Source organism: Micromys minutus (genome assembly GCF_963924665.1).
Source record: "Micromys minutus genome assembly, chromosome: 18".
NCBI classification, from domain to species: domain Eukaryota; kingdom Metazoa; phylum Chordata; class Mammalia; order Rodentia; family Muridae; genus Micromys; species Micromys minutus.
In genome coordinates this window covers 36,946,473-36,972,135 of record NC_137953.1, presented here as the reverse complement: position 1 = coordinate 36,972,135, position 25,663 = coordinate 36,946,473, and the positions used below count along the sequence as shown (strand labels likewise).

At 39.4% G+C, this 25,663-nt stretch overlaps 1 protein-coding gene across 2 annotated transcripts in view; it reads right to left on the bottom strand.

Moving 5' to 3' along the window:
• Positions 1-25,435, bottom strand: part of TPK1 (thiamin pyrophosphokinase 1) — a gene marked incomplete at its 5' end in the record, with an annotated part of 314,282 nt that extends 288,847 nt beyond the window's left edge. The window contains 2 exons of one of the 2 annotated variants that reach the window (XM_080931980.1): positions 25,012-25,069; positions 25,378-25,435. In XM_080931980.1, the coding sequence (XP_080788106.1) occupies positions 25,012-25,054 (43 nt within the window). Of the gene's footprint in view, positions 1-25,011; positions 25,076-25,377 lie in introns of those variants that run through there. The other variant, XM_080931979.1, reaches the window with a different exon arrangement.
• Between the last annotated feature and the right edge of the window lie 228 nt (positions 25,436-25,663).

Here is a 25,663-nt window from a genome sequence, read left to right as displayed (position 1 = left end):
AGATTTAAGTCCCCAGGGCTGACCACAGGGCTCTTTCAACATGTGCACTGATAAAGCCAACTGCTTTACTGAGTTTATACCTAGAAGCTTTATAGGCTCCTATACCCAAATCCAGGATAAATCGCAGAACACCTGGGAAAATGGTGTGGCTCACTGGGCTTGATTGTTTTCACTGGCAAACTTTCTCTAGTTTTGAGCAAATATTTGTAGACTGAACAGCTCAATGATGGGGACCTGGAGTAAAGGATACATCCTCAAACATGAGCCATTTGCTCCGGCTGATAAATTGCACAGCTGTTCCACAGCACATTGCATACAGTTTTCACAGGTAGCTAGTTTCCGGCTGCAGTATTAAAGCTTCCTGCAACTACATAAAGCATCATTTCCCGCCTTCTCTTCATCTTCATAGAAAGATGAGAATTGACTTTCAAGTAAGGCTTGTTCATTTTAACAAATAATCTCCCCTCTTCGCATATGCTACTGCATCTGTAGTAACCTGACAAGTAAGGTGACATCTTAGTACACAAAATCATTATATTACAATATGCATCTTAAAAAAAAAATCTAGTCTCCCTTTTGAAAAATTTCTCAAACTAATATATTCATTTCCCAACCATTCATAGATTAAACTATGTTTCTAAGTGGAAAGAAAAGTCAAGTTGTACCAGCTCTTGGATTACAAAACCCAATTTAGATTTTACTACAATCCCTACCGATCAGCATTACAAAGATCGTGACATAATTAAATGCAGCATAAAAATCTCAATTATTCCAAATAAAATGTTAAAGAAAAAGACTGTTTCAAAGTTCATTTTTTACTAACAAGATTGTTGCACTTTAACTTAATAAAAAGAAAATGCCTTTAAACTAATCCCACAACATGAGTTGTATATATTGAGTATCAGTATAATATTCCTAAATTAACAGCAAGTCCAGGAAATGGATAACTGCCCAGATTCTCCTGCCTCAACAAGTCAAGCAAGTTCATGCTTTTGAATTTGTTTGTTAATAAACAACCAATTATATTTATGCAGGGCTCATTTTAAAGCAGCGTTTTACAGTAATGAAAATTCTGACTATAAAAGATAAATGGTAGGCTGGTGTTTACCCTTGTGGTTATGACAGCCTATTAAAGCAATTTATCCTCTTGCGATTTCAGTTTCACCTCCATGCTTCTTAGTTAAGTATGCAACAAAATGCAAACTAGATTCCACAGAAATATATATAAATACTCAGTGGAAGTTCCAAATAAAAGTATTTTCCTACCAAATTACAGTCATTTATTTATATTTAGTCTGCAGTAGCAGTAGAAAAGTACTTACTTTCCCCTGTATATTTCCATAAAGTTTCACATTATAAAAATAAGACTTCAATTTGGTCGCTGAAATCACTGAAAATCTCCAGAATTGCATGCAAGTCTTTTTCACTAATAATACATCTTTGCATGTAATTTTAGAGGTTGTGAACGCTTTTTGGTGTATTGCAAAGATTTTGTCACTTTTCCCATTTTCTTACTGTTTTTCAAGAAGCCTCCTCAGTGATGACAGCTGAGACATTTCTTCTGTATCTGTAATTATATAAGTGAAGTACTCAACACTGTTCCTTTAAATTCACATGCTGACTGCTGACCACTCACCCACAGAAGTGGCTCTGCAGTCTACAGCCAATTTGGACCATCAGCCTGACTTCCTCAGGTGACAACCACTCAAGGATATATTTTATCAAACTTCCTTCACAACCCTTAGGAAAAAAACACACTTGATTTCTTTATCACCCACAAGCCAAACTCTCCAGCATTCTTAGTCAGCAGAACACAGACATGTTTCATTAGACAACACTTGGTTCCTGACCTCTACACTACTGGACAGAACAAGGCAGAGTTACTGCCATCTTGGGTAGATAATTAGTATCATCTATTCAGTCTTCCATGAACTTCACCTTGGTGATTTCTCTCAACGAGAGACAATAAGAACTATGCATAATAAAATCATCAGAAAGAATGGAAAACTAGAAAGAAGAAGATCTTCATATAAAGTCACAGGTATGCAGAAAGGATCTTGATAAAAATGATAGTTCATAAACTAGATGACACTTTTGATCTGAAATTAATGTCATGGCATCTAGAGCCAAACCACACTCAGAATAAACCAGGATTGAGCCACTGCTCTAGATACAGCTGTTGGATCTGCTGTAACTCCTTTAGCATTGCAACCAGAGCTACTGCTGTGTTTACAACACAGATGCCTTGAGCTCCAAGGGCTACCCGTGGCCTTATCAGAACAGTCATATTACAAGGTGAAAACTCTCTACCACCAGAAAACATGTTAGATGGAAACCACAAAACATTTAGGAGACAGTCAACTCTTTGGAAACCTCTGCATGTCTATAAAGAGTTCATGGGCAACAATTCTGTGGGCACTCACACTTTAAAATATCCTAATTTTCAAGCCAATTCTAAAACTGGAGCATTCAATAAAAATACAATAAACGTTTAAATCTTGGCATGTGTGAAGTATCGTATCAGGCGTCTAGAATTCAAACTTTCACAAAGACTGACTACACCTGAAATTACACGTGTAGGATAGTAACAGTTCCAGCCCACGAGAATTATTTGCATCATTCTGCCATGGGCTTGACAGTGCTGCTATTTTAAAAAGGAAGAAAATTACTTTTAAACTTTGGTAAAAAAAAAAAAATGTAGCATGCTATCACCATGCAGAATTTTAGCATTGTGGGAAAGAACAGTCTTCTGAAAATTAGTTCATATTCTCAAAGCTTGTGTTAAGATGCTGAATGCAGATAAAAGAAATTAAAGTAATTTTCAGAAAGAAAAAAGAAACCTGTCAATATATGCCAAGCTTCTTCAGGAATGCTCAGCTTTCAGTTTCACATTATAATTAGCTTTCACTACTCAAAGTTTCAATTGCTGTGTACAATCACTAAGTAAAGAGAAAAAATAGTATTATAATGCAGACTATGATTTATTGGACAATTAAAGCTGTAATACATAAAATGAGGCCCAAAGAAGAAAGCCCAGTTGGAGTATATAAGACTCCAATAAGTGCATAACAGGCAACCAATGTGATTTAGATCCCACATATGTAAAAGACTGACACTTCCTTTGTTCTTTCCCCTTTTCCAAAGTGAGGTGTTGCCCGTGACTTGAGCATGCTAGGCAAGTATACTTCTTCCAGAGCTACACACTTGCTCCAAGGCCACCACAGCAGTGTTGCAGAGAAGCTGGGATTCTTTCTATGTATCTAGTGTGTTCTCTCGAATACTCTCTAACCAAACTTCAGAAGCTAGGTGCCATAGGTTTTTCACAGAAATTATATTTCTAAACTGTTGATCAAAAGCCACGGTCTAGATCAGCGATCAGTCATCAAAGAACACTGTTAAGTGTTAATGAAACCAGGAAATGAATCAAAGAGAAAGACGGTCCACCCCACCTTTTTGTACTCTTTCCAACTTCTACTGACATAAGATGTTCTCTTCACTCCAGGCTCCAGCATTTAGTGACTTTCACTCTGGGAAGGGGGGACATTAAACCATTTCAAAAGGAGAGACAACAAGAAAGCACTGGGCTGGGACAACGGTCTGCCTGGGCTCTGGGACCTAAGTGTGTTCTTCTCATTATATAGGAGCTAATTCATTGTAACTTATGATGATCTTTCAAGACAGAAAGGAGAGAAAATGTACCTCTTTTACTAGAATAGTGTTTATGATTGCAGGTAAAATAGGGCATTTTTGTCAATATAAAGGCAACCTTGGCTTATTTAATTAAGTAGTGAATACTGACAACTTCACTCTAGATCAATAATAAATCTATTTTCTGGCAAAGAAAAAAAAAAGAAATTATATTTCTGCCACACTGTATGTGGGTGTTTATGAGCTTCTCAGAAACTTTAACCAACACCATATCCCTATTTCCAAGGTGAAAATGCATTAGGAAATTAGAAGCACAGACTTGGAGTAAAGCTCACTTCCTTAAGCTTCCTGTTGGCTAGAGCCAATCACTGCAGCTAATCAACTCTTTTCAAAGGTCAATAATATATATAACACTGAGTTTTTACAAGATAAAGTTGTCCTTAGTCATGCGCAAAGAAGAACAACAACTGACTAAAGTTCAGAAGATCTGTTTCCAACAGTTCTTTGTCCACGCTGTGTGCTGCTGTGTGACCAACAGAAGATTCCATTTGCAATCATCATGTTCCCTTACAACGGAAACGCCATGATTCTGGTTTAGGTCAGGGCTTATATGCTTTCAAATGCTTTCATTTTGTTTAATAACAAAATACAGAATGTATCTGTGTAAGCAACTGACAGAGTTTTCGTTTTTAAAACACATGTTATCAGAGTGTAGCATGTGATGGGGCTAAAAATAGCTAGTTTAGACAAAAAGAGAGCTCGTAGGATATACAATTGTGAGAACTTGCTGTGTGTGCTTCAGCTTTTGTCTGCTTCTGTCCAGTGTGTGTGGAATACCCTTATAAGCACAGAATGCCACACAAAGTATTAGCTATAAAGCCCTTAGAGTCACCAAACTCCTTTAGGTGGATTCAGTGCGGCTATGATAGCAGATGAGGAACTAGGCTGGAGGATGACTGGCAGGGGTAAGGTACACACATCATCTTACTATAGAACCCTTAAAATTCTGGAATTCAAACAGATAGCAGGGATACTGGCATCTAAAAATATGACTGGTCTAACAGTAGAAAAGGAGGCATGGATGTTACGAAGAGGCCAGAGAGCAAACTCGTTCAAAAGTGCTGCTGAGGGCCTGGGAGAAACTGGAGAGTAGAAAGGTCTAGTGAAAAGCTGAGCTTGGTTATTTATGTTTTTAAAAATAATTTTTAAGATTATAATTACAGCAAGTCCCTTTCCTCCCTCCAAATCTAGCCATGTACCACCCTCCTTTCTCATTCAAATTCATGGCTTTTTCCTTGAGTTGTTGTTACATATTATCATATAAACACAATCTGTTCATTCTGTATGTTACTTGTACTTAAATGATTTCAGGTTCCTGTGTCTGAAATGTATGGTGTCTTTTCCTTCTACCTCTAGTGAGCAGGCAGGTTAATACCAATAAGGGTATGTTGGAAGTCTCATGGACAATCCTGACCAACAACTAGGGCTTGTTATGCATGGTGTTGGGGGTGGGGATTGTTAGTTTATGTCTGTGTAGAGAGTACTGACTATTGTCAACCCAGAAAGTTTTCATTTTAACTATACAAGTGATGTGTACACCAGCTTAAACAAACTCTGGAGGTTTTCAGGTAGATAGTGAGTAGTAAAAATCCTTATGCATTTTTTAAACATCCTTACAATTATTTAATTATCTTCCACCTCCTTTACTATCTAAGGCCCCTTTTCTTCCCTAGTTGGAGCTACCCCACTCATTTTTCTCATGTTCCTCCTCAGATCACTCCTGCCCTGCTATTCCCTCTCTGTGTCTAAACACACACCTAGCCCCTTTTATTTCCCTGGTTTCGGCAGTTATCCCAGGCTATACATTCACATTTGAAGATTTGTAGCTAGGTACCTCAGATGAGAGAGAATGTGACATTTATCGTTCTGAGTCACACTGCCTCACTCAGTATGATGTTTTCTGTGGTTCTATCCATTTACCTAACTAGACCTTAGAGAAGAATCTGTTACTTGCTGTTTTAACACCAACTAAGGATACAAGTCACAAGTCCACTTAATGGCAGTAGTGTGGCCCTACAGATATTTTGACTGCAGCACTTACCACAGTAGATATGTATAAGAGATAATGTTACTATTCCTGAAACATAAACAAGGATCTGGACAGATCGGATATAGGACAGATCAGCAAGAGGACAAATTTAAAAATAATGAAATGCACAAAAACACTGGGTCCTACAAACACTAGGACCAAAATATAAAATTACAAAACTAACATACAGGGGTGTGTATTTGCAGTTCTAGCTACCCGAGAGGCCAAGGTAGACAGCCACTTAAGAGGAAGCTTGCAAACCCAACATAAGGAACATAGCAAGATCCTGTCTCAAAGATAAGCAAGTATCCCAAAGGAGATGGTGCTAGTCTGCCTAAACAAGAATAAAGTGTGTGTTAATGTGTTTTCAGAGAGAAAAGTAGAAAGATTGGGAAGAATTTTTTCAATAGAGAAATAAAACCACATCCAGCAATGACACTAACACACACACACACACACACACACACACACACACACACAAACACACACAAACACACACACTACATAGCATTACCTATCAAGCTAAGCTGCCAATTTACTAATTGTGTCACCTTGGGGCAAGACAGTCAACATTTCTATAACTCATTGTTCTCATCTCTTGAGTTCACTCCAAGAAAATGAAGCAGACATATAGAAAACTATATATGGCTTGTATATACATCACTGTTGCTGTAAAAATCAAAATGCACTGACAAAAAGCAAGTTAGGACAGAAAGGGTTTATCCTGGCTTACATTTCCAGAGGGACAGAGCCCATCACTTTGAGGAAGGCGTAGCAGCAGGAACATGAGGCTAGCCTGGTAGTCAGGAAGCAGACTGAGCACATTTCCACAGCACACAAGGAAAGGAAACCAGGAAGTGGAGCTAGGTTATAAAGCCCACCCCAGTAACATACATCCTACAGCAAGGCTTCACCTCCTAAAGGTTGCTTCCACAGCTTCCCAAACAGCAATACCAACTAGAAACCAAGTATAGAAATACATGAGCACATTAGGGTCATTTCACATTCAAACCACAACAGCCTCAAAAAACCTAAGGGCATAGCAAAGACCTAGGATCATCTTTGTTACAGAAACGTAAATATACCAAAATTACTATCAGTTTGCACAGCTCAGACATGACTTAATACAGTACAGGGGCTGAACATCCCTAGAACTCAGCCGTCTCTGAAGTGCTCTCGTTTCAGCTAAGTAGTACTTCTGCGCCTGTTAACAGCCACATCAGCAGCTCTTACACTGACATGCCATAAAAACTACTCAATTTCACAAGATTGACTAAACATTAGCCATTTACACTTCAAGAGACAACAGAAGGGCAGAAGTGTACTGTCGGACTCCATCTCGTGTTCCTGACAAGTAGAAACAATAACTCATCTCCTAACAGTAATATAAAGGTTAAAATCATGATAGGTTTCTAGTATCCATCTTGCCATATACACACTCCTTTTCCTGCTATCTAATGTCTCAGTCCACAGCACACTTCCGAGTGTGAAGTGGCTTCCGTGAATGTCATTAGTCTAGACCAGTCAGCACACGGATTCGTTTCACTTGCAGTTTTCTAAACAACAGGAGTTACTGCAGGCTTACTCTAAGTCATCTACTGAAACCTGTAACGTGAATCCTAGTGAGTTGATCCCAGGCAGGAGAGAACTTTCCCAAACAAACTGTTCCTAGGACAACAGTAATTGTGGATCAAGATGGCAGAGATTAAATCATTTTATAGTTTTAAATCAAAACAAGCAGGCTTCCCAGGCCTAAATGACTCCAGTCCTGAAAGGAGCATTAAAGCCTTGGGCGTTGGACACCTGCAGATTCTCATCATCCTCTCATGCTCTCCAGCCCTGGTGGACTGAGATGTCAGCTTCCCCTCTGAGCTCTACCTGTGTCAGCTGTTACTCTCTCCTCCAGAGACCCACCACCTTACAGCGTGTCCTTATTTCCAGACGTCAGATAAAAAGCTAAAGGAGTTTTTTTTTCTCATTTTCAAAAAGGGAGAAAATAAAAACAAATTTCAATACAATAATTAGTGCCTTGGTGGGGACAGGAGTCATGTCTATTGTTTGAAAGTAATACCTAGCATATAGAATCAAACTTAGGAGAGTTAAAGTACAAAAAAAAAAAAAAAAAAAAAAAAACTATGCAATTGTTGCCCAAATGTACATTACTGCTGTGTCTATTTCACTGTTAGAGAAGAATGAGAAAAGAGAAACATCCAGAAAGTCCTAGAGGTTGTTCCCTATCTCTCTGCCATCTCTTTCTGAATCTTCCCGGGACTAGACTGGATGCTGAGAAATTAAGACTATCTTACCACATGAAAATTCCTAGCTTCACAGGCAGCTGCTGGGCTGTTAGAGCGAATCAGGAGAGCATTACTGGGGCAGAACGCCTGTTCAGCTGCTTCCAGGGCACTGCCAGGATGGTCTCCACACCTTCCTGTGGAATGTGCCTCTGCTGCATCTCCACATGCATGCATTTTCTCCAGGGTTACCAAAAGCCGAATTAAGCACAGCACTCCCTATGTCCACCCCAACTGGGTCCCATGTTGTGAACGCTATAGTCTACTCTCTGGTGGTATGTATTCACTTTTTATATGATTATGTATTGGCTATAGAAAAATCAAATTAAAAAAAGGTTACTTAACAATGAAATCAGCAACTCACAGACTGTGTGAAGTTCAAGAAAAAAAAAAAGAATATATTTTATTACATCCCCCTTTCCTTCCTACAGCCTCTCCCAGTTTCTTTTCTATCCCTTCAAATTAATACCCTCTTTTCCTATATTATTGTTGCATATATACATATGTGTATGTATATGTACCCACAAATACTTAATTACAACCTTACAAAAATGTATTCATATACTTTTATGCAAAAATGCTTAAAAATTTGTACATTTATCTTTGTTTTTTAAAATAAAGTTTAAAAAAACAATGAAATCAGCAAGATTTAACTGATCAAATCACACTTTCAAAAAAACTAAAATTTTGGTTTCCTTCAAATATAAAAAGATCACATGCCAGAGACTCCTCAACAATTAATTAGGATATTACTACAAATTTCAAGATGTGATTATGGGCCAACAGTATTACTAAAACCTATTCCCTGATTATATAAAAAAAGGTACATGTGCTGTGAAAAGGGCTCTCTAGGCATCTGGAAAGTAACAGGAACACTATTCCAGTGCGGTTGAGACTACTTAATAAAAGGAATTGTTAGGGTTTTATTCGGTTGGTTGGTTGGTATAGTTTTTGTTTTTGCTGTTGTCATTGCTGATTTTGTGAGCATGGTAAAATAATGTAAAACATTACTAAAATAGAATACTGTTCTATTTCAGTATTTCTTTAATTTCTGCCTCATAGCAATTAACTATAGTATCACTGAACATCTCTTCATCAAGGTAGAAATCAATTGTATGCCCCCTGCACAGAAATTGTTTGTAATATTATAAATAAGAATTATGTGTGCAGTTATTAATTAGCGTGTTCTACCACATCATTGTAAAACAGTCTATCTACAGAAAGAAAAAGGGGTAGTCCATACAGTCATTGCAGGATCCAGGAGACAAACCCACATTATACAGAGAAAACACTTAGTAATCTCTTCTATTCATCTTCAAGTCCTAAAACTCTTTCTAACCTGGATAATGCTTAGTGCTAGTCTGAGTAAAATAAATAAATAAATTTTTAAAAGTCATATAAGATAGAGGAGCTGAAAAGCAAAAGTAATTCTCATAAATTCTTCCACCAAGATTTGTAAAGATGGACTGGAAATACACACATTTGACAGAATGCTTGTTTATGTTTGTTTATTTATGTCTAGCATGAATGAAGCCCCAGGTTCAGGCCCTAGCACTGCATAAAAGATTGAGGTATTACACACCTTTAACCACGTACTTAGTAGAAGCAGAAAAATCAGAAATCTAAGTTCGTGGCCCAGAAACGGCTCACTCAGGAAAGTGGCCATGCTATAATAAGTATGAGGACCCGAGTCCATATTCATAGCATAAAAAACAAAGTCTGGCTGCACTGACCCTGATCGGTTAGTTTCCCATTCAGTGCGATACCCTGTCTCAAACACTAAGGAGGAGAAATTCATCGCTGACTTCAGGCTCCCAATTACATCTGCATACACATATGAACAGGTACATATATGCATATAGCACACGAACACACACACACACACATGCATGCACGGTGGGGGTGGGGGATATTTCCCAGGGCATCCTAACAAGGCCATACAGAAAAAAGACACTAATATGCCCTCACTGATTTGTCAACTTGATTCTCGGAAGACATACAGAAATATATACTAGAGACTCCGGTGTCAGATTCAATTTCATAATTCTACTCCCAAGAATGTCCACTCCAAAAGATGCATTAACATATACAAATTCCATCCAGTGTTGATGTGGAGTTTGGAAATTAAAGAGTTGTCAGAATCCTTCCATAAGCCCTCAGCTTTGTTTCTTGTGCTTCGTGAGATTCAAAGCTCCCTGTCATACTGTACTCTATGTTGACATATGTATCCAGATGCCCTAATAGCCTCAAAGCTCTATGAAGGTACATACCATTTGTTAGTTTTTCTGATAAGGATCACATATGTGAATATGCTGCCACATGCATAAGAGACTAAAAGTACTAGTACGCACGTGAGCTCTGGTGGCCTGGATCTGTTCTATCTTAGAGCAAACAATTTTAAAGTCCCGATTCCTTGAAATAGAAGAAAATCAGAAGGAAGAATCAGAAAAAGTCTACTGATTTCCAACTTCATTAATCTTCAAAGCGCCTTTCCCAAAATTAACATTATGGATACATTTATCAGCATGGTGTCATCAGAGGAAGGACTGTGACAATGTGACTACTTAGCTGAAGCCATTTGAGAAAAAGTGCTTATTCACTGATGCCTATTGCCTGTAGGGACAATTTAGAGAGCATCTTTCAGATGAGCGGTTTCCTCAGGGAACTTATCCTGACTGTAATCTTTTTGTATTAGTTAGCAGCTGGGAGCACAGTATCTGACAAAAGTAACTTAGGGGGTGGGGAGGACTTATTTTGTTCATTTTCAGAAATGTCAGGAAGAGCTTGTTGAAGCAGAGCAGTTCACATCAGGGCAGACCAAAGGCAGAGCTAGAGAATCCCAGCTGATTTTCTCCTTCTCCATACTCCATCTTGGGCTCCAGCCTATTGGATGGTGCTGTTTGGCCAGGATAGATTTTCCTTGTTAATCTTCAGACACTCCCAGATTTACTTCACCATTAAATTTCGGGGTTCTAAATCTGTGAAGATTGCCATTAAAATACCCAAATTTTAACATTTGTTTCTTAATCTATTATTTTGGGGCTAGTAATTACATATAAAAATTTCAGATTTACTTCCCCAAAACTCAAAGCATCACCAAATCAAAAGCATGTGGAAAGTTTCTCTCTACCTGTACCAAATGTATTGACAGAACCAAAATCCCACACATCTATTCTGAGCAGTATACCAAGTATCCCAAAGAAGACAGTCCTTGGAGATGCTGCTAAAACAGCGAACAAGAGCATACGACTCTCAAATAAAATGTCCTCCATACTGTGTCTTAGCCCCATGCATGGTCATCCAAACAATAGCAAAGCTTAAGGGAGAATGACCAGGCATAACCAGCTTAAAACAAAAACTGGTCAGCATTTTGAATTAGTATTTCATGTGAAGTTTTGATCGTTTTCATTGCTTTTGAAAAGTGTGGCTTCTTATATTAGTGCTTCTCAAATTTTGAGGGGTTGAAGTCTGACCTGAACTTAAAGGCAGAGTTTTATTCGGTCAGTCTGAGGTGAGCACTGAGGTGCTGTGTTTCTTGCATACACCCAGAATTTCAGTTGAGTAGCAAGGTTTGAGTATACCACACAAAAATGTCATAAATATATACAAGGGTGTGTGTGTTGACTTATTCTTTGGTTTTGATATTACTTTATTTAGTGCCACTGAAGCTCAGTTTCTTCTGATGATAAATCACAAACTCTGATTATTATTACAGATACCCTATAGTTTTTGTCATTTATAATAATGGGAAGCAAGGTCTCATGGAGCTATTGGGTGGTTCTAAGTTTCCAGGAAGGAAGGGTGGGCCTGAAAAGTAGAAAGCCTAAGGAGATTTCCTGGGCTATCTTCATGCCTAGAACTGTTCTTGGCACAAGTAATGGCTCAACAAACAATGTCAATATTAGCTTGGAAAATAGTCTAGTTCAGATCTTTCAATATTTAAAGAGTAAATTAAAAAATCAAGTAAAAGTCTTCTATGCTACTTAAGTTGCAAATGAAGAAAAACAAAGGCAAACTTCCATTATTTTAATATGTATTTGTATATTTGACCTTACCACAGGCTCTGTGATACAATACACATTTTTAATACCTGTATGTTGAATGTAAAGGGAAGTGCCAAAGAAAAAGACATGCCTCTATTAAAGCCTATGAGACTGATTGCAATTCCAGTTATTGTAGAGAGATGGAATATTGAAAGCACAGAACCAAATCATTGTAGATTCATTTAGGTCCTAAATAGCCATGTACTGAGAAGCTCTGTTTGGTAAATGGTTTTGGAGTGTAGAAATGGACACAAGCTTCCACCAACCCAAAGGCTAAAAATGTCTTTACTCACAGTTGATATAGAATAAGTTATCTCTGCCCTTTTGAGATGAGAGTTGGGTCAGTATGTCAACACAAACAAAACTCTTATGTTTTCTCAAAAGACAGAGCTGCCTGATTATGTTCCAGCAAACACGTCATCCCATAGGAAAGCTCATGCTAGACACCATGGGGAGCTGCAGGGATTTCTGCAAACATGGGACTCACTGCTCACAGCATTAGCACTTCAGTGAGGAAGAAGATCCAAGCCCAGTGTTCATATTTGGTAGAGGACAAGCTTCTCAGCAGCAGGTGTGACCATAGCTAGAACCTCACAGAACCCAAGAGTACACCCAAAGCTTAAAGTGCCTGAAAGTCAAAAAGAACAAAAACAAAAAACCTAAAGGAACTATTCCTGCTGACAGATGAGTAAGCAGCTTCAAAAGGGGTACAATAAAGGCAGGATTACATTCAGAATGAATTGCAAATTACATGTTGAGTATCTATTTACCACCTACAAAGAATAACACTTTCCAGTGGATTTAACCAAGAAGAAGCAGGGGGGAGTGTCCCCTTGATAGGAAGTTAGTGTAGAAACATGGTATTCTGGAAGATTTCAAAAACCAACTGCTATATATACCAATATCTACATATTTTACTATCCCCTTTTTAATTTGGGGGTGGGGTATGATTGACAACATTAAAAGCGCCCTCAGGGGTTGCTTTATGTTGTCAGTTATTTACACAAATCGGATTCCCTTAGTTTCCAAATGCATGTGATAGAACTATCAAAATACCAACAGAACAACTGGGAGAGGGGTACCCTGGAGATTGAGGCCAAGAAGACAGATGCGCTGCATGGTGTGGAAAAGACACACAGCTTTCAAATGTAATGAGATACTGCTTAAAATGAGGGGAACAACTTGGCCGTTAACAAGACCTGGACCGCAACATTTGCCATCAAATATAATGAAGCATAATTAAACATACAAAAAAAACAAGGTAAATACAAACAAATAAACAAAAATATCAGATCTGACCTGGGGGAATTAAATTTACAGCATAGGCAGAAAGGAAGTGCTGTGACGCCGGGAAGTCTTGGCACACTGAGCATACAAAAGGGGGAAGCTCAACTATTATGAGTTACACAGCAAGGAAGGACCGCAGGCCAAGCAGCAGCTTGCCAAGGAACGATCCACAGAGACGGAGAATACACGAGATGGACTTGCGTTTATATAGAGAAGTCATGGGCTTAAATAACCTGTGACAAGAAAAGAATACAATACTTGAGCAGTAGCCTCAGATTTGACCGTCCCACACAGATGAGTCTTCCCCATCCCCCTTTTCCTAAAGTGTTATTTTAGAAATATGTTAAGTTAGTTCTAAGTTTCAACATGATTAAGAACAGAATCCAGAAACTGGCCAGGGTAGTTCAGGTGTCTGTCCTGGGCCAGAAGCTGGAAATGCCCTTGGCTCAGTCCTGGCGAGAATGGAGCCCAGGCTCTTATCTGTACTCTTGTCGTCCTTCCTCCTCTCTTCTACACCCTACAGGAGCAGCCCATAGGTGTGAAGGTGTCATAAACTGAGAGGCAACTAGAACCACTTGAGGCTGACTAGCTCACCTCCCCACACCTCACTCCAGTTTCTGCCATGGTAACTGCCCTGAGAACAGTAGCCTGATGGTACCCAGTTTCTAATGCAAGCTCCTTCTATAGAGGAGCTGTCTTCTGCCCCCACCTATAATTCCTTCATAAACTCCTTTCTCAACTCACCCTCCCACTGTTCCAAATTTCATTCATTGAGACAAGACAAAGGACCTGAAAGCCACTGCTCTGAAGTGGCTCAGATGAACATTGATTTTGTGAGACAGCTTTGCTCTCTGAGATATGCACTCTTGAGACAAGAAAACTTCTACTGTACTCAAGGGTGACCCTTTGCTAGATTTCAAAAGCAAGCATACCACTTCAGTGCAATCAACAAAGCCATATTGACACAAAGAACCACATAAGCAGAACACCCAGGTTTTACCCTTCCATCTATCCCTAACACCTTTGTCCAGGGCCGACCTTGGAGAAGGAATATTCTTTTCATTGTCTGTAAAGTTAATTACAAAGTTATGAGGCTATTCGTGGATCAATGAAAAAAGAATGTTAGGAATAACTCTTGAAACTCTAAAGTCCACTTTGTCTTTTAGATTTCCTAGCTAGACCATGACAATAAAATACCACAAGCCTTGCAAAGAGGTTTATCTGTCATTTATAATAAATTATATTACAAACTAAATATATACCATGCATATCCAATGAAGAGTTAGCTTCTAAACTAAGATGTGACAGAAATGTAAGCCACTTCCTGAAGCTTGGAAACTTAGAACAGGAAATGTAAACCCTACCAACTATAACCTTTACACTGATTTCAAGTTAAAGCAACACTTTACAGATACTTGTTTAAAGAAATTACAAAGTTGCCCCTCTTAAGAGGGTATTGAAAACATTTTAATTACATACAAAATGATGTTTGTTATCTTAAACCACCTGTTGTAGACTGAATCTTTTCAGAGTGTTTTAGGTTGAAACTTATTTGTCCTCAAAAGATTGGTCACCAGAAACTATTGGAAGTAGGAAAACCTCTGAGAGGTAGGACCTACGGAAAGAAGTTAGGTCATTAGAACAGGTTGGGGATGTTCCTTCAAGGAGATGTTGCTTCCCAGAAACCAAGAGATGGGCAGCCTACTCCACAAAGTGCACCTTCTCATCAAGTACTGTGGGTTGTCACCAGAGGACCACAGTAACAGAAAAAGCAACCACAGACTGAAACAATGAACCAAAGTAAATTAATTTATTCATTTCTCCTCCTCCTTTTCTTCCTCTTCTCCCTTTTTTCCCCTTTATTTTCATGAGAAGCTCATTACCTCTGGTGAGCATATTCCCAGACTTTCCCTCCAATAAATTTCTCAGTTACTTTGTTGCACAGAGTAAGATCCATATTATAACAAAAATTGTTTGGCCAGACTTTGGTCAGAATCTAATCCTTCTCATAGGCCCTTTGTACATATTCTTCAAAACATGATGTAGGTGAGTTCCATCTTCAGTATCCTAAGGGGCATCTCATCCTCTACCATCCCCCAACTGATGTGTGTATACCCTGTCCTCAGCAAGAATCCTTCCTAGACATTTGAAAGTAAAACTACCCAACATCTAATGTCACCTCTTAAAAATGTGCCATCCACTAAGTGCCTATCCTGTCCCATGGCTACAAAGTTCCACTTTACCATGCTACATACACATTAAATCCACTCTTTCAGGAACACTACAAGATCTGGATTCAGGGGTCCCTGTATTCACCTCCATGGGTCATGAATGGACTATTACTTACTGTGTCTTAATAAATACTACTGAACAAAGTTCCTTTAACAGTGGATGATCAAAATGTATTGAATGAACAAACAGAAATGTACAGATACACATACAGCACCTAAGAAAGCCAAAAAAAAAAAAAAAAGTGACTTTCTACATGCCAGCTACCTTCTATTACAGTGATTTTAAAACTTTCTTATTTGGTAATCATTGGACTACAAGAGTCCCTCCAAGTACAATCAAGTTATTCAAGTTACATATTTATAAAATTGCCAGAAACTGAAAATACTATAAGTTAAAAGCACATTTAAAGACATGTATATAAGAAATAACAACTCAGCAACAGCAAAGACCCTTACTTGATGCTAAATGTGTAAGTTTATATTTACAAAGCTGGTTGGGAACTGCAGTTGTTGGTTGTTCCCCTATGAAAAGAGCATTGTGAGAGCCACTAACCATGAATCCAAGTTCAAACTTAAATCATGGCTGGATTCCTAACAATCAATAATTCAGAATTTCACTGTATTTGGAGGGAACTTATATGAGTAGGTATTAATCCAAAGATGGCTGGTATTTTCATTAGAATGAGAAATTATCCACAGAACACCTGTCAATCATGTGTGCGCATAGGAACTGAGTATCACCTGCAAGACAAAAAGAAAGACAGATAGAAGAAACCAAACCAAATCAAAAGACCTTGATCTTAGACTTTTGGGATTCATAATTGTGGGAAAATAAGTTTCTGATGTTTTATGTATTTTTTTTTTTTACTTTTTAAATTATGTGTATTTAGCATGTCTGTGAGAGCCACACTGGGCCTGAGCAACAGAAGTACATGCTCTTAACCACTGACCCATCTCTCTGCCCTCTCAATATCTGTTCTTAGAGAAACCAACTGTGGCTCAGTTAAGGCTGTCCAGATAACAGTATACTGTTACAAAATGTTGGAAATGTCCTAATAACAGAGTAAGCAGGTCTTGCCCTTTTACTCACTTTATAATCTGTAGAAGCAGTAGAGTTCAGATGCTAAAGTGCTACAAAGTGGTTACAGTAATACAGAGCACAGATCTAGAGAACAGAAAAAGCCAGAAAATCTGTCAGCTTTGGCTGGGTAGTATGACCAAAAAACAGTTTCTCCTGCAAATTCACAGTAATCAAATCTACTCTCACACTTCAGACTTTATTCTCGTTTGCTGAGTGATGTTACATGTACCACACGTATGAATGTTATCACTCAGGTCTTGAAATGTTAGGAAAAATACAGAGTTCAGAGCCTTGTGGGGGGCGGTTGTTTATCATTAATAAGGGTCAGAATTTGAAGACAGATGATCCAGGTATGCCACTAGTAACTGGCCAATGCTGTTATTTACCTCAGGTTTTACTATAGACAACTTAAATGTGATCGGGCATTTTCAACAGACATAAAGTGCCCAGAAATATAATAGCTTTAATACTACCTTGAACAGAATAGTTCTACTCATTAACAACTTAATCAAAACAGTATGCTGGTCCACAGTTACTAACTACATGCACATATAATAACAAAGTTCAATGAGCATGAATGCATGTAACTGGAGTAAGAGAGAGATTCATTTAGCCTTACCCAGCACTCTCTCACCTAACTGGACCAAATGCTTTTACTCAAGTAAATAGCAATCTCATTTAAGTATTTATCAAAAAAAAAAAAAGTGATACTATTTAAAGTAAGTTCTAATGATCAGTATGTTGGTTATTTAGTACAAAGCTCTAATATGAGAACTTAACATTTGAACAGATCTCTACTTAAACATATTTTAAAATATCTTATACTTCCCAGAATCTTCATGTTTAGATTTATCCTTATTTTACATAGTTAAAGAAACTAAGTGACACGGGAAGGTCTCAAAACTAAGATGGGGATATGTACAGCTCAAAGCTGGCCCACCTTTTATTTCCACAAATTTTCCACAGACGTTTCCCTATTGAAGCATTAGAACTATGCTGAGCATACAATATCACGTAAGTGTGAGTTATTACAAAAGTCTGTACTATAATTATGCCGACTGGACCAAGTGTGTATTATTAATACTTAAAATGGTAATCAAGTTTAGAATAAACCTCAATAATAGTAATTCAATTGAGAAGAAATAACTCTCAAGAGCATCGTGCTCAAAGGAATCTTTTCTAAATTTAAAAGTCTATATAATCTTTTTGCAAAGAAATGTAAAGTAATCAATAAAACCCTTTACCAGCATAAAATTTATGAAGATCAAATTTTGGGGAGAGACTAAAATGGAATTTTGACTCGGAAGTTACATTCCAAAGTGAGCTGTGTGACATATCAAATTGCTTTATTTCTTATTCCATCCAATCTATTTAAGTTTGATATAAAAGCTTTATTTAAAATGTCAACAATATCAAGGAGAATTAAAAGTGTGAGGAACAAGCATGGCAGGTTCAAAAAGACTGGATTCATTGCACAGGCCGTCCTCATTGGAAGCCCCTGGGAAAGCACAATCCAGAATAATGGAAACCTGAATATGAACAGCATTACATACTATGGACTATGGTAAACAGAGAGCCAGGAATTGAATAAAGCAACTTATCATAATTCCATTTTTGTTGTTTTTAAAGAGATTGAGTAAGTATTTCTACACAGTAAATATCTGGAAAGACACTGTGGCAACAGCAGCAGCCTCTGAGGAGTTGGAATGTGGTTCTATTTTACACGGTGTGGTAGATGGAACTCAGGGGCACGTCCATATTAAAGTACTCTGCCACTGAAATACACACCCAGTTCATTTTGCTTGTTTTCTAACTTTATCGAGTATGCCACACTGTAATGAAAGGCTTGGTACATAAGATGGAGCTACTGTCAGGTGGTACGAACCTTTAGAGCTGAGGCACCCTAAGAGTATGTACTGAGAGGGTACCAGGATGTACCATCACGGTAGAATGAAGGACCCCATCGCTCCTGGCCTCTGAAGAGATGTTTGCTCCCACATGGGGCCTTGTCATCCTGGGCAACAACCCCCAACACCCAGTAAAGACTAAATCCGTGGCACTTTACCTATTCCTGGAATTTACATTCTAAAATTGAAAGTTAAATAGGTTATCTTTGTAATTTACCTGTGCCAAACATTTTATTAGTGGCAAAAGGCTATGTTGCAGTAAATATTAAAAAGATGGATTATCTCCTTATCTCCTAATCAGTCCCCACGGTCTCATTCTGTGGGCACCATTCTAGTATGGAGGAGAACACGCAGACTGTCACTTGGTCCACGAGCTACAATCTCCATGAGATTCCCTTCCCAGGTGGTTCACTCCACCCATCCTGGTGCTTCTGCACCAGCGTGTTTCTTTACCCCACCACCTGGCACAAACATGACTCTGAGGCCGGACAGCTTTTCATACAGGCTTACATATTTAATTCTCAATCCACACACTCTATACAATAATATTACATACAATAAACAAAGACACAAACTCCCTTCTAGATGAGATAAAATGACCTACAGAAACCCTTAAAAAATTTGTCTACTTATCGCCGATGAAGTCCACCTGCATCTAGGTCTACTTTCTCTAGCTCCACCTTGCCTCTCCCCCAGTCTCTGCTCCCCTCCTTTTCTGACCTTTTCCCCGCCTACCTCTCCACTGTCCAATCATGTATCAACATAAATCTACAAAGCTAATAGACATATATTTTAAAATATATTTTAAACTTTTCTTAACTCTTTGTGAGTTTTGTTGGTGTTGGTTTGTTTGTTTGTTGAGACAGGGTATCGTGCTATAGTCTCTGCTAGACTAGACAAGGTAGACAAGGATGGCCTTACACAGCAATCCTCCTGCCTCTCTGTCTTAAGTTTTATTTTATTTAAGTTGCTCTAATAAAATATCTGTGACAAAATCAGCTTAGGGGAGAAAGGTTTTATCTCACCCTTTCAAATTACAGATCCTTACAACAGGAAAGTCACAGCAGTCAGGAGCCTGCAGCAGGTCCTATCACTTATATAGTCGTGAGCAGAGAACAAATTGATGCACGTACTCTTGAGTTCAGAGAGAGGTGCCTTCCACTTTCAAACTATGTCTTCTCGCATCAATAAATCTGACAAATGCAACTCCCCAAAGACAGGCCTATGGGCCAATCTAAAGTAGGTAGTCCCTCACTGTGACTCCCTTTCTATATGATTCCACATTGTATCAAGCTGACATACACTTTGCTTTCTGAGAAAAGTTTCAAACAGAGCTATGAGGCTTTGTGATAGATAAGATCACATGTACCAAAAATTAAGGGGAAAATGAAAATTTACAAGGATACACTGAGAAACCCCCTGTGTTCACAATGCTTAAAACAGTTAAAATATTATTCTTTATTCATTTAAAAAGCTGAAGTCTGAAACTAAAAAAAAAAAAACTGGTTAAATATTTTGGTTATCCCTATCTATCCATCATCTTCAAAACTCTCCTCAATATTAAAGAGGTAATCATCTAACTTTATTGATAAAATACCAAAAAAAAAAAAAAAAAAAAAAAAAAAAAAAAAAAAAACCTATGTAAGGCAAAATATCCCAGTGGGTATTGGGATGACCTACAAACACTGCATTTAGCAGCTATGAAATGTGTCTCTCTGTGTTTCAATTGTTAATCAAGCAGGCACCAGAGTAGCAGGATATGTAAAAGTTTGTCACATCCTCACCTGCTCACCAGCTGCCATGGGCAAAGGTCACATAGCCCCCAATGCCAAACTGTTGAGTAAGGAGTGTGCTTTTTTCATAAGGACTGGCAGTTTGCAGCTGGGGCAGAAAGACCACCAAGCTGATAATCTGAGTTCAGTTGCCAGGTCCTACAATGTAGAAGAACTGACTTCCATAAGTAGGCCCAGGACTTCTACATGTGTTGTAGTATATATACATTGACACATATATATGTGCATATATACATACAAACAACACAGAGAGAGATTTGTTGTTTTAAAATTATAACAAAAATATATAAATCCTATGTAGATAAAAAAGATGTTTATAGATATGCAAAACCCTGAAAATATATTAAAAATCATATACAGGAAATGCAAACTCACTAGCACTGGGTATCTATTAGAATGGGTAAGATTTAAGAATAGTTCTAACAATAAGGAGTTTTCTAGGTGATAAATGTAGAATGAGCTAAGGGAAGAACATTGAAGTTGGAACAACTGTTCACTTAAGTGAAGCAGCGAAGGACAGAAGAACCTGGATGATAGATAGCCAGAAGTCAGATCCTGGAGAGCCTGCAAAACCAAGATAAGATTTGAAACTATCTCCTGATATCATTTCATCACAAACTTAAACAGCATAGCCTTCTGCTCCTCGGTGACAAGCCCATACAACACGGCACTGACTACCACAGGCGAACTCTTAATTCAGTGTTTCTGTATGTGTGTGAAAGACACTACATGATGGGAATTCTTCAGCTCCTCCAAACTGATGGCAACTTTATGCATAAGTATTTGTGAAAAGATTCGCAGTTGGCAAAGAACCATGATACAGTTTCTTTTTTTGTAAACCTCCTGCTTCAAGGTTCTCCAGTGTTGTGATGGTAAATGTGCACCTAGCTGAGGGTAACATGATTTACTTGAACTGCTTTAGGGTAGCCTAAAGACTGGCTTTAAGGAATATTCCGAATGAGGAATGCAGACACCTTTAAACGTTTTCTAACTCCTTCCATGAAAGGGCTCTCTATACTTCATGTCCTGACTGTATTCATCTCTCACCATCTCAAGCCCCCCCCCCCATGCCCTCCAGCTCCATCCGATGTCCTCACACAGCTGCCATTCTGAGAGTGCTGTCCTGTGTGTGTGCAGCACTAGCCCTCCCTAAAGCTGGCCCATATCCTGCAATGGACTGCTCATTTCCCTGTGGTACTCACAGATTAAATCCTTGCCCTTTTAGAGATGCAGAATTTGCTCAGCCATGACTTCCTTGCCTCCTCCTGCCTGCTTCCTACAGAAGCCTGCAGCTCACCATCTAACTAGGCTTCATTGTACTTTGTTCCTGCCCTCCCACCCACAGGGTGCTCCTGGACAGAAAATACACTCTTTCGCTATGTATCTCCCACAGCACCCGATACCAACAGAGAAGCACTAGGTAGACAATCGATTTTCCTGACCTTGGGAATGTACACATACCTTTCACCAGGCAATTTCATTCCTAGGAATTTACCTAATTGATACGTGTGCATTAATTTAAAAAAAAAAAAAGCTGTTATCAAAGTAGGAAGTGTATGAGAGGAACCATAAAAACTTTAATTATAAGACCCTTAAAATAGACCACTTTGAATGTACGTTGCTAATTAGAAAAACAGAAAGCTTGGTCTGGAGATGTAGTCCAGTGGGTAGGGTGCTTTCCTCATATGCAGAGCCCTAGGTTGGATCTGCATTACCATCAAATCAGGCGTGATGGTGATAAGCATCTATAATCGAAAAGGAGAAGATGAGGGGACCAGAAGCTCTGAGGCATTCTTTATGTAGCAAGGTGGGAGTAACAAAACAGGAAGAAATAAAGGGAGGGAGGAAGGGAGGGAGGGAGGGAGGGAGGAAGGGAGGAAAGGAGGGAAGGAGGAGGGAAGGAGGAGGGAGGAAAGGAGGGAGGAAAGGAGGGAGGAAAGGAGGGAGGAAGGAAGGGAAGGAGGAAGGGAGGAGAGAGGGAGTGAAAGAGAAGCTAATAACTAGATATTTCTCTATATGATTCACAACAAAGAAGTCAACAGAACTTGACAGAGAGAAGAGAGAGTTAGTTTCTAAGTTTTATTATTTAAACAATGAGCCCACACTTCAGAAGAAGGCATAAAGCTGTCGTCTTAAGTGAGAAGGACGGCACACAAGCACAAGCCACAGACATGCAGAGCACATACTGTACCACTAAGCTGAGCCCCCAGCTTCATATAACTTTTTAAAATGATCCTCTCGACTGAATAAAATGGTCTTAGAAGTGTTTACTTAGAAAAACATCTATTTTCTTTGGGAAAAAAAATAAACAAGAATCTTATAAAACATCCGAAGTTAAAACAGTTCAACTCACTGTTCCAAAATAGTCATCTACAAAACAATGTATAATATATATCCTTTTTGTTTGAAATAAGTATTGACAGTTATTTCCCAAAGACCACAATAAAATATTAGTGTTGGGGAATCAAGTTTATTCACTTGATTAAAAATATAAAGTCCTCCAATAAAATATAACCCCCAATACTTCTTAAAGTGCTATATAGGACTAGGCACTGCACTGGTCTCATATTACCACTCTATTTTACTCCATCTTACATGGATCTAACATCAACAGAAACATGCCTCTGGACCCTGTTTTCAAGGCCAAAGCTAAAAATGAGATGTGACTACAGAGAAAGAAATTCTAACACCCCCCCCCCACCCCTGAGCACACTGATCCTGGCTTGGCAATTTTGTACTTGACATGAGTATCTCTACCACAATGTCACAGACTTGCTCCAGTGTAGACATAAAAATATACCAAATTAAAGAGTCAAGGCTTCTCCACTGAGCCTGTAATAAAACTGAAGGCAAAGCACTTCAATTCGTGTCCATTACTATTCCCTTCTCAGGACTGGCCCTGAACCCCCATGCCATTTCGTTTGCTCTCACACTTTGCCATTGAATCTAAGAGCTCCTAGCTATTGAATCGAATTGCTTTACATGTATTCATTGATAGTACCAATGGCCCCATGACATACCTCTGCTCTCCAGATGAAGAAACTAAAGCATAAGGTCTGAGAACCACTAAGTGACACTTCTTTCAAGGCAGAAAACACTGACAATTTTTCACACACTAGCATTCTTAGCAAGTAATCTGGAGGTCAGCAAGCCCACCGGGATCATATGTTTATTTTTGGAAGGACCATTGGTTCTGCCACTATAAGATAATTAAGAACTGTGAAATTTAATTTGCAAGATGTTCTGAAGCTTTTGTGTCTAAAAAACTGTTTATAGCGATAAAATGGAAACCTCATAACCACCTTAATAAAAACCTGTTTTATTCCCCAATCTATCACTATTTCCGTCCACCTATGTAAAAGGAATCAATGATGCACTACAGACATTCAAGGTGGTTCCACAGGACCACATACACCAGTGAGATGATCTTCCTCTGAATACATACAGACAGACACTAGCATGTTCACCCAATTGACAACGAATCTCAGCCCTTAAGGGACACATGACTGTTATCACTACTTTGGCTTTTCCCATCAATACACCCGGGATGTATTAATGGTAAGTACAAATCAAATTCAAAACTCAGAACAAGACCCCTGAATTCACACGCTTATAAAACTAAAGGCAACCACTGAAAAATGTTATTTCTTCTGAAACAGATGATGAGCCAAAAATTCTACACAGGTAGTGTAAATACAAAAAAACCACTAAAGAGAGACTAGGGGAATAGTCAAGAAAGCATCAAGAACTGAATTCAATCTCAGAACCCACATAAAAACAAATGGCAGAGTGGCTAACACTTATAATCCTAGATCTAGGGAGTTGGTCACAGAAAGATACCTGGGGTCCCTATCCAACTGGCCAGCCGACCAGCCTAGCCTAATTATTTCCAGGCCAGTGAGAAATCCAAAAACAAAGTGGACAGCACCTGAGAAATGACACCCAAGAATAACATCTGACCCCCATATGACTATGTGCATGTGTATCTGTGCAAACATGCATAATGTAATTTGAAAATTAAATACATCTAGCCTTACAATGTATCATTATAGACAAATTACGTAAGAATAAATGCTACTAATAAAACTCCTTCCACATATTAACATGTGGAGTGCAATAATTTTCAAGTTGGGAAAATAAAAACCCTTGGGTTGGGCACGAAGTTTACTGGTAAGGGTATTCTGCCTAGCATTTCCAAGGCTCTGGACTCGATCCCCATCACCAAAGAGTTAAACCTTTAAGACAATGTATATAACCATGTACTGATCTTGTTCTATGTTCAGGTACTGTCAAGGTGATTAGAAACGCATTCCTTACAAGCAGCTATTGACATCCCTCATGTCAAATGTTCCACTGTTGGATATATGTTCCACCAGTGTGTTAGATGTTTATACTCTTGGAACCTCAGGTCGAGGATACACATTGTATCAACTCACTCAGTCCTCACAAAAGTTCTACAGGGCAAAGTCTAATTATTTATGTTCACTTTTCAAAGTGGGTAACAGAGGAATAGGTGTGGTTGCTTAACTTGCTCACAGGAAAGAGAAAATGGAGTTTGGGGTAAAGGCCTTCAGGGTAGGAATGTGGTTTTTCTGCTAGGTTCCTGCTGACTCTGTAGCATGGTAAGGAATACGGTACCCGTGGGTAGCAGGGGCTCCAGCGGGGTAAAGACATGCTCCATAGCGGGGTATGGCTTCTGCATGGAAAAGAAAAGAAGTCCCAAGTTAAACTTTCCAAAACGTAATTCTGCGACAGGAGTAAGCACCCCTCAGCTGGCATTTTAGACCCGGCACTGCGGGTGGCCAGGAAGGTGCTGCGGTGGGCGGGGAAAAGTCCCAGGCAGAGACTAGAGGACGGGGACCATAAGGGAGCTCTCGGCTCCAGCTCCGGCCAGTGCCTCCAGTCACCTAGACGCGCCAGCTTCCATCCGGGCTCTGGCGGCGAGGGGCGGCCTCCCTCCCGCGCCCCCGCCCCGCCAGCCCGCGCGGGCAGCCGCGCACTTACACAATGGCGGGTGGAGCCACGAGCGACGCGAGCGAGAGCTGCGGGAGTGACACGGATCGGCAGCTCGGTGCTCGGCTGCCGGGCCTGGAGCGCGTTCGCCGCAGAAGGCCTAGTACGCGAGCGCAGAGCCCCGCCCCTTCCGGAGCGGTCCGGGTCCGCGGCCTGCGTGGCTTTGAGCAGACGGGGGGGGGGCGGGGGGGGGCGGGGAGGGGGGGAAGGAGGGAGGTTCCTACCTGCTGTGCTCCGTTCCCTGCGCGGTGGGGAATTCCGTCCGCCTTCGCCCATC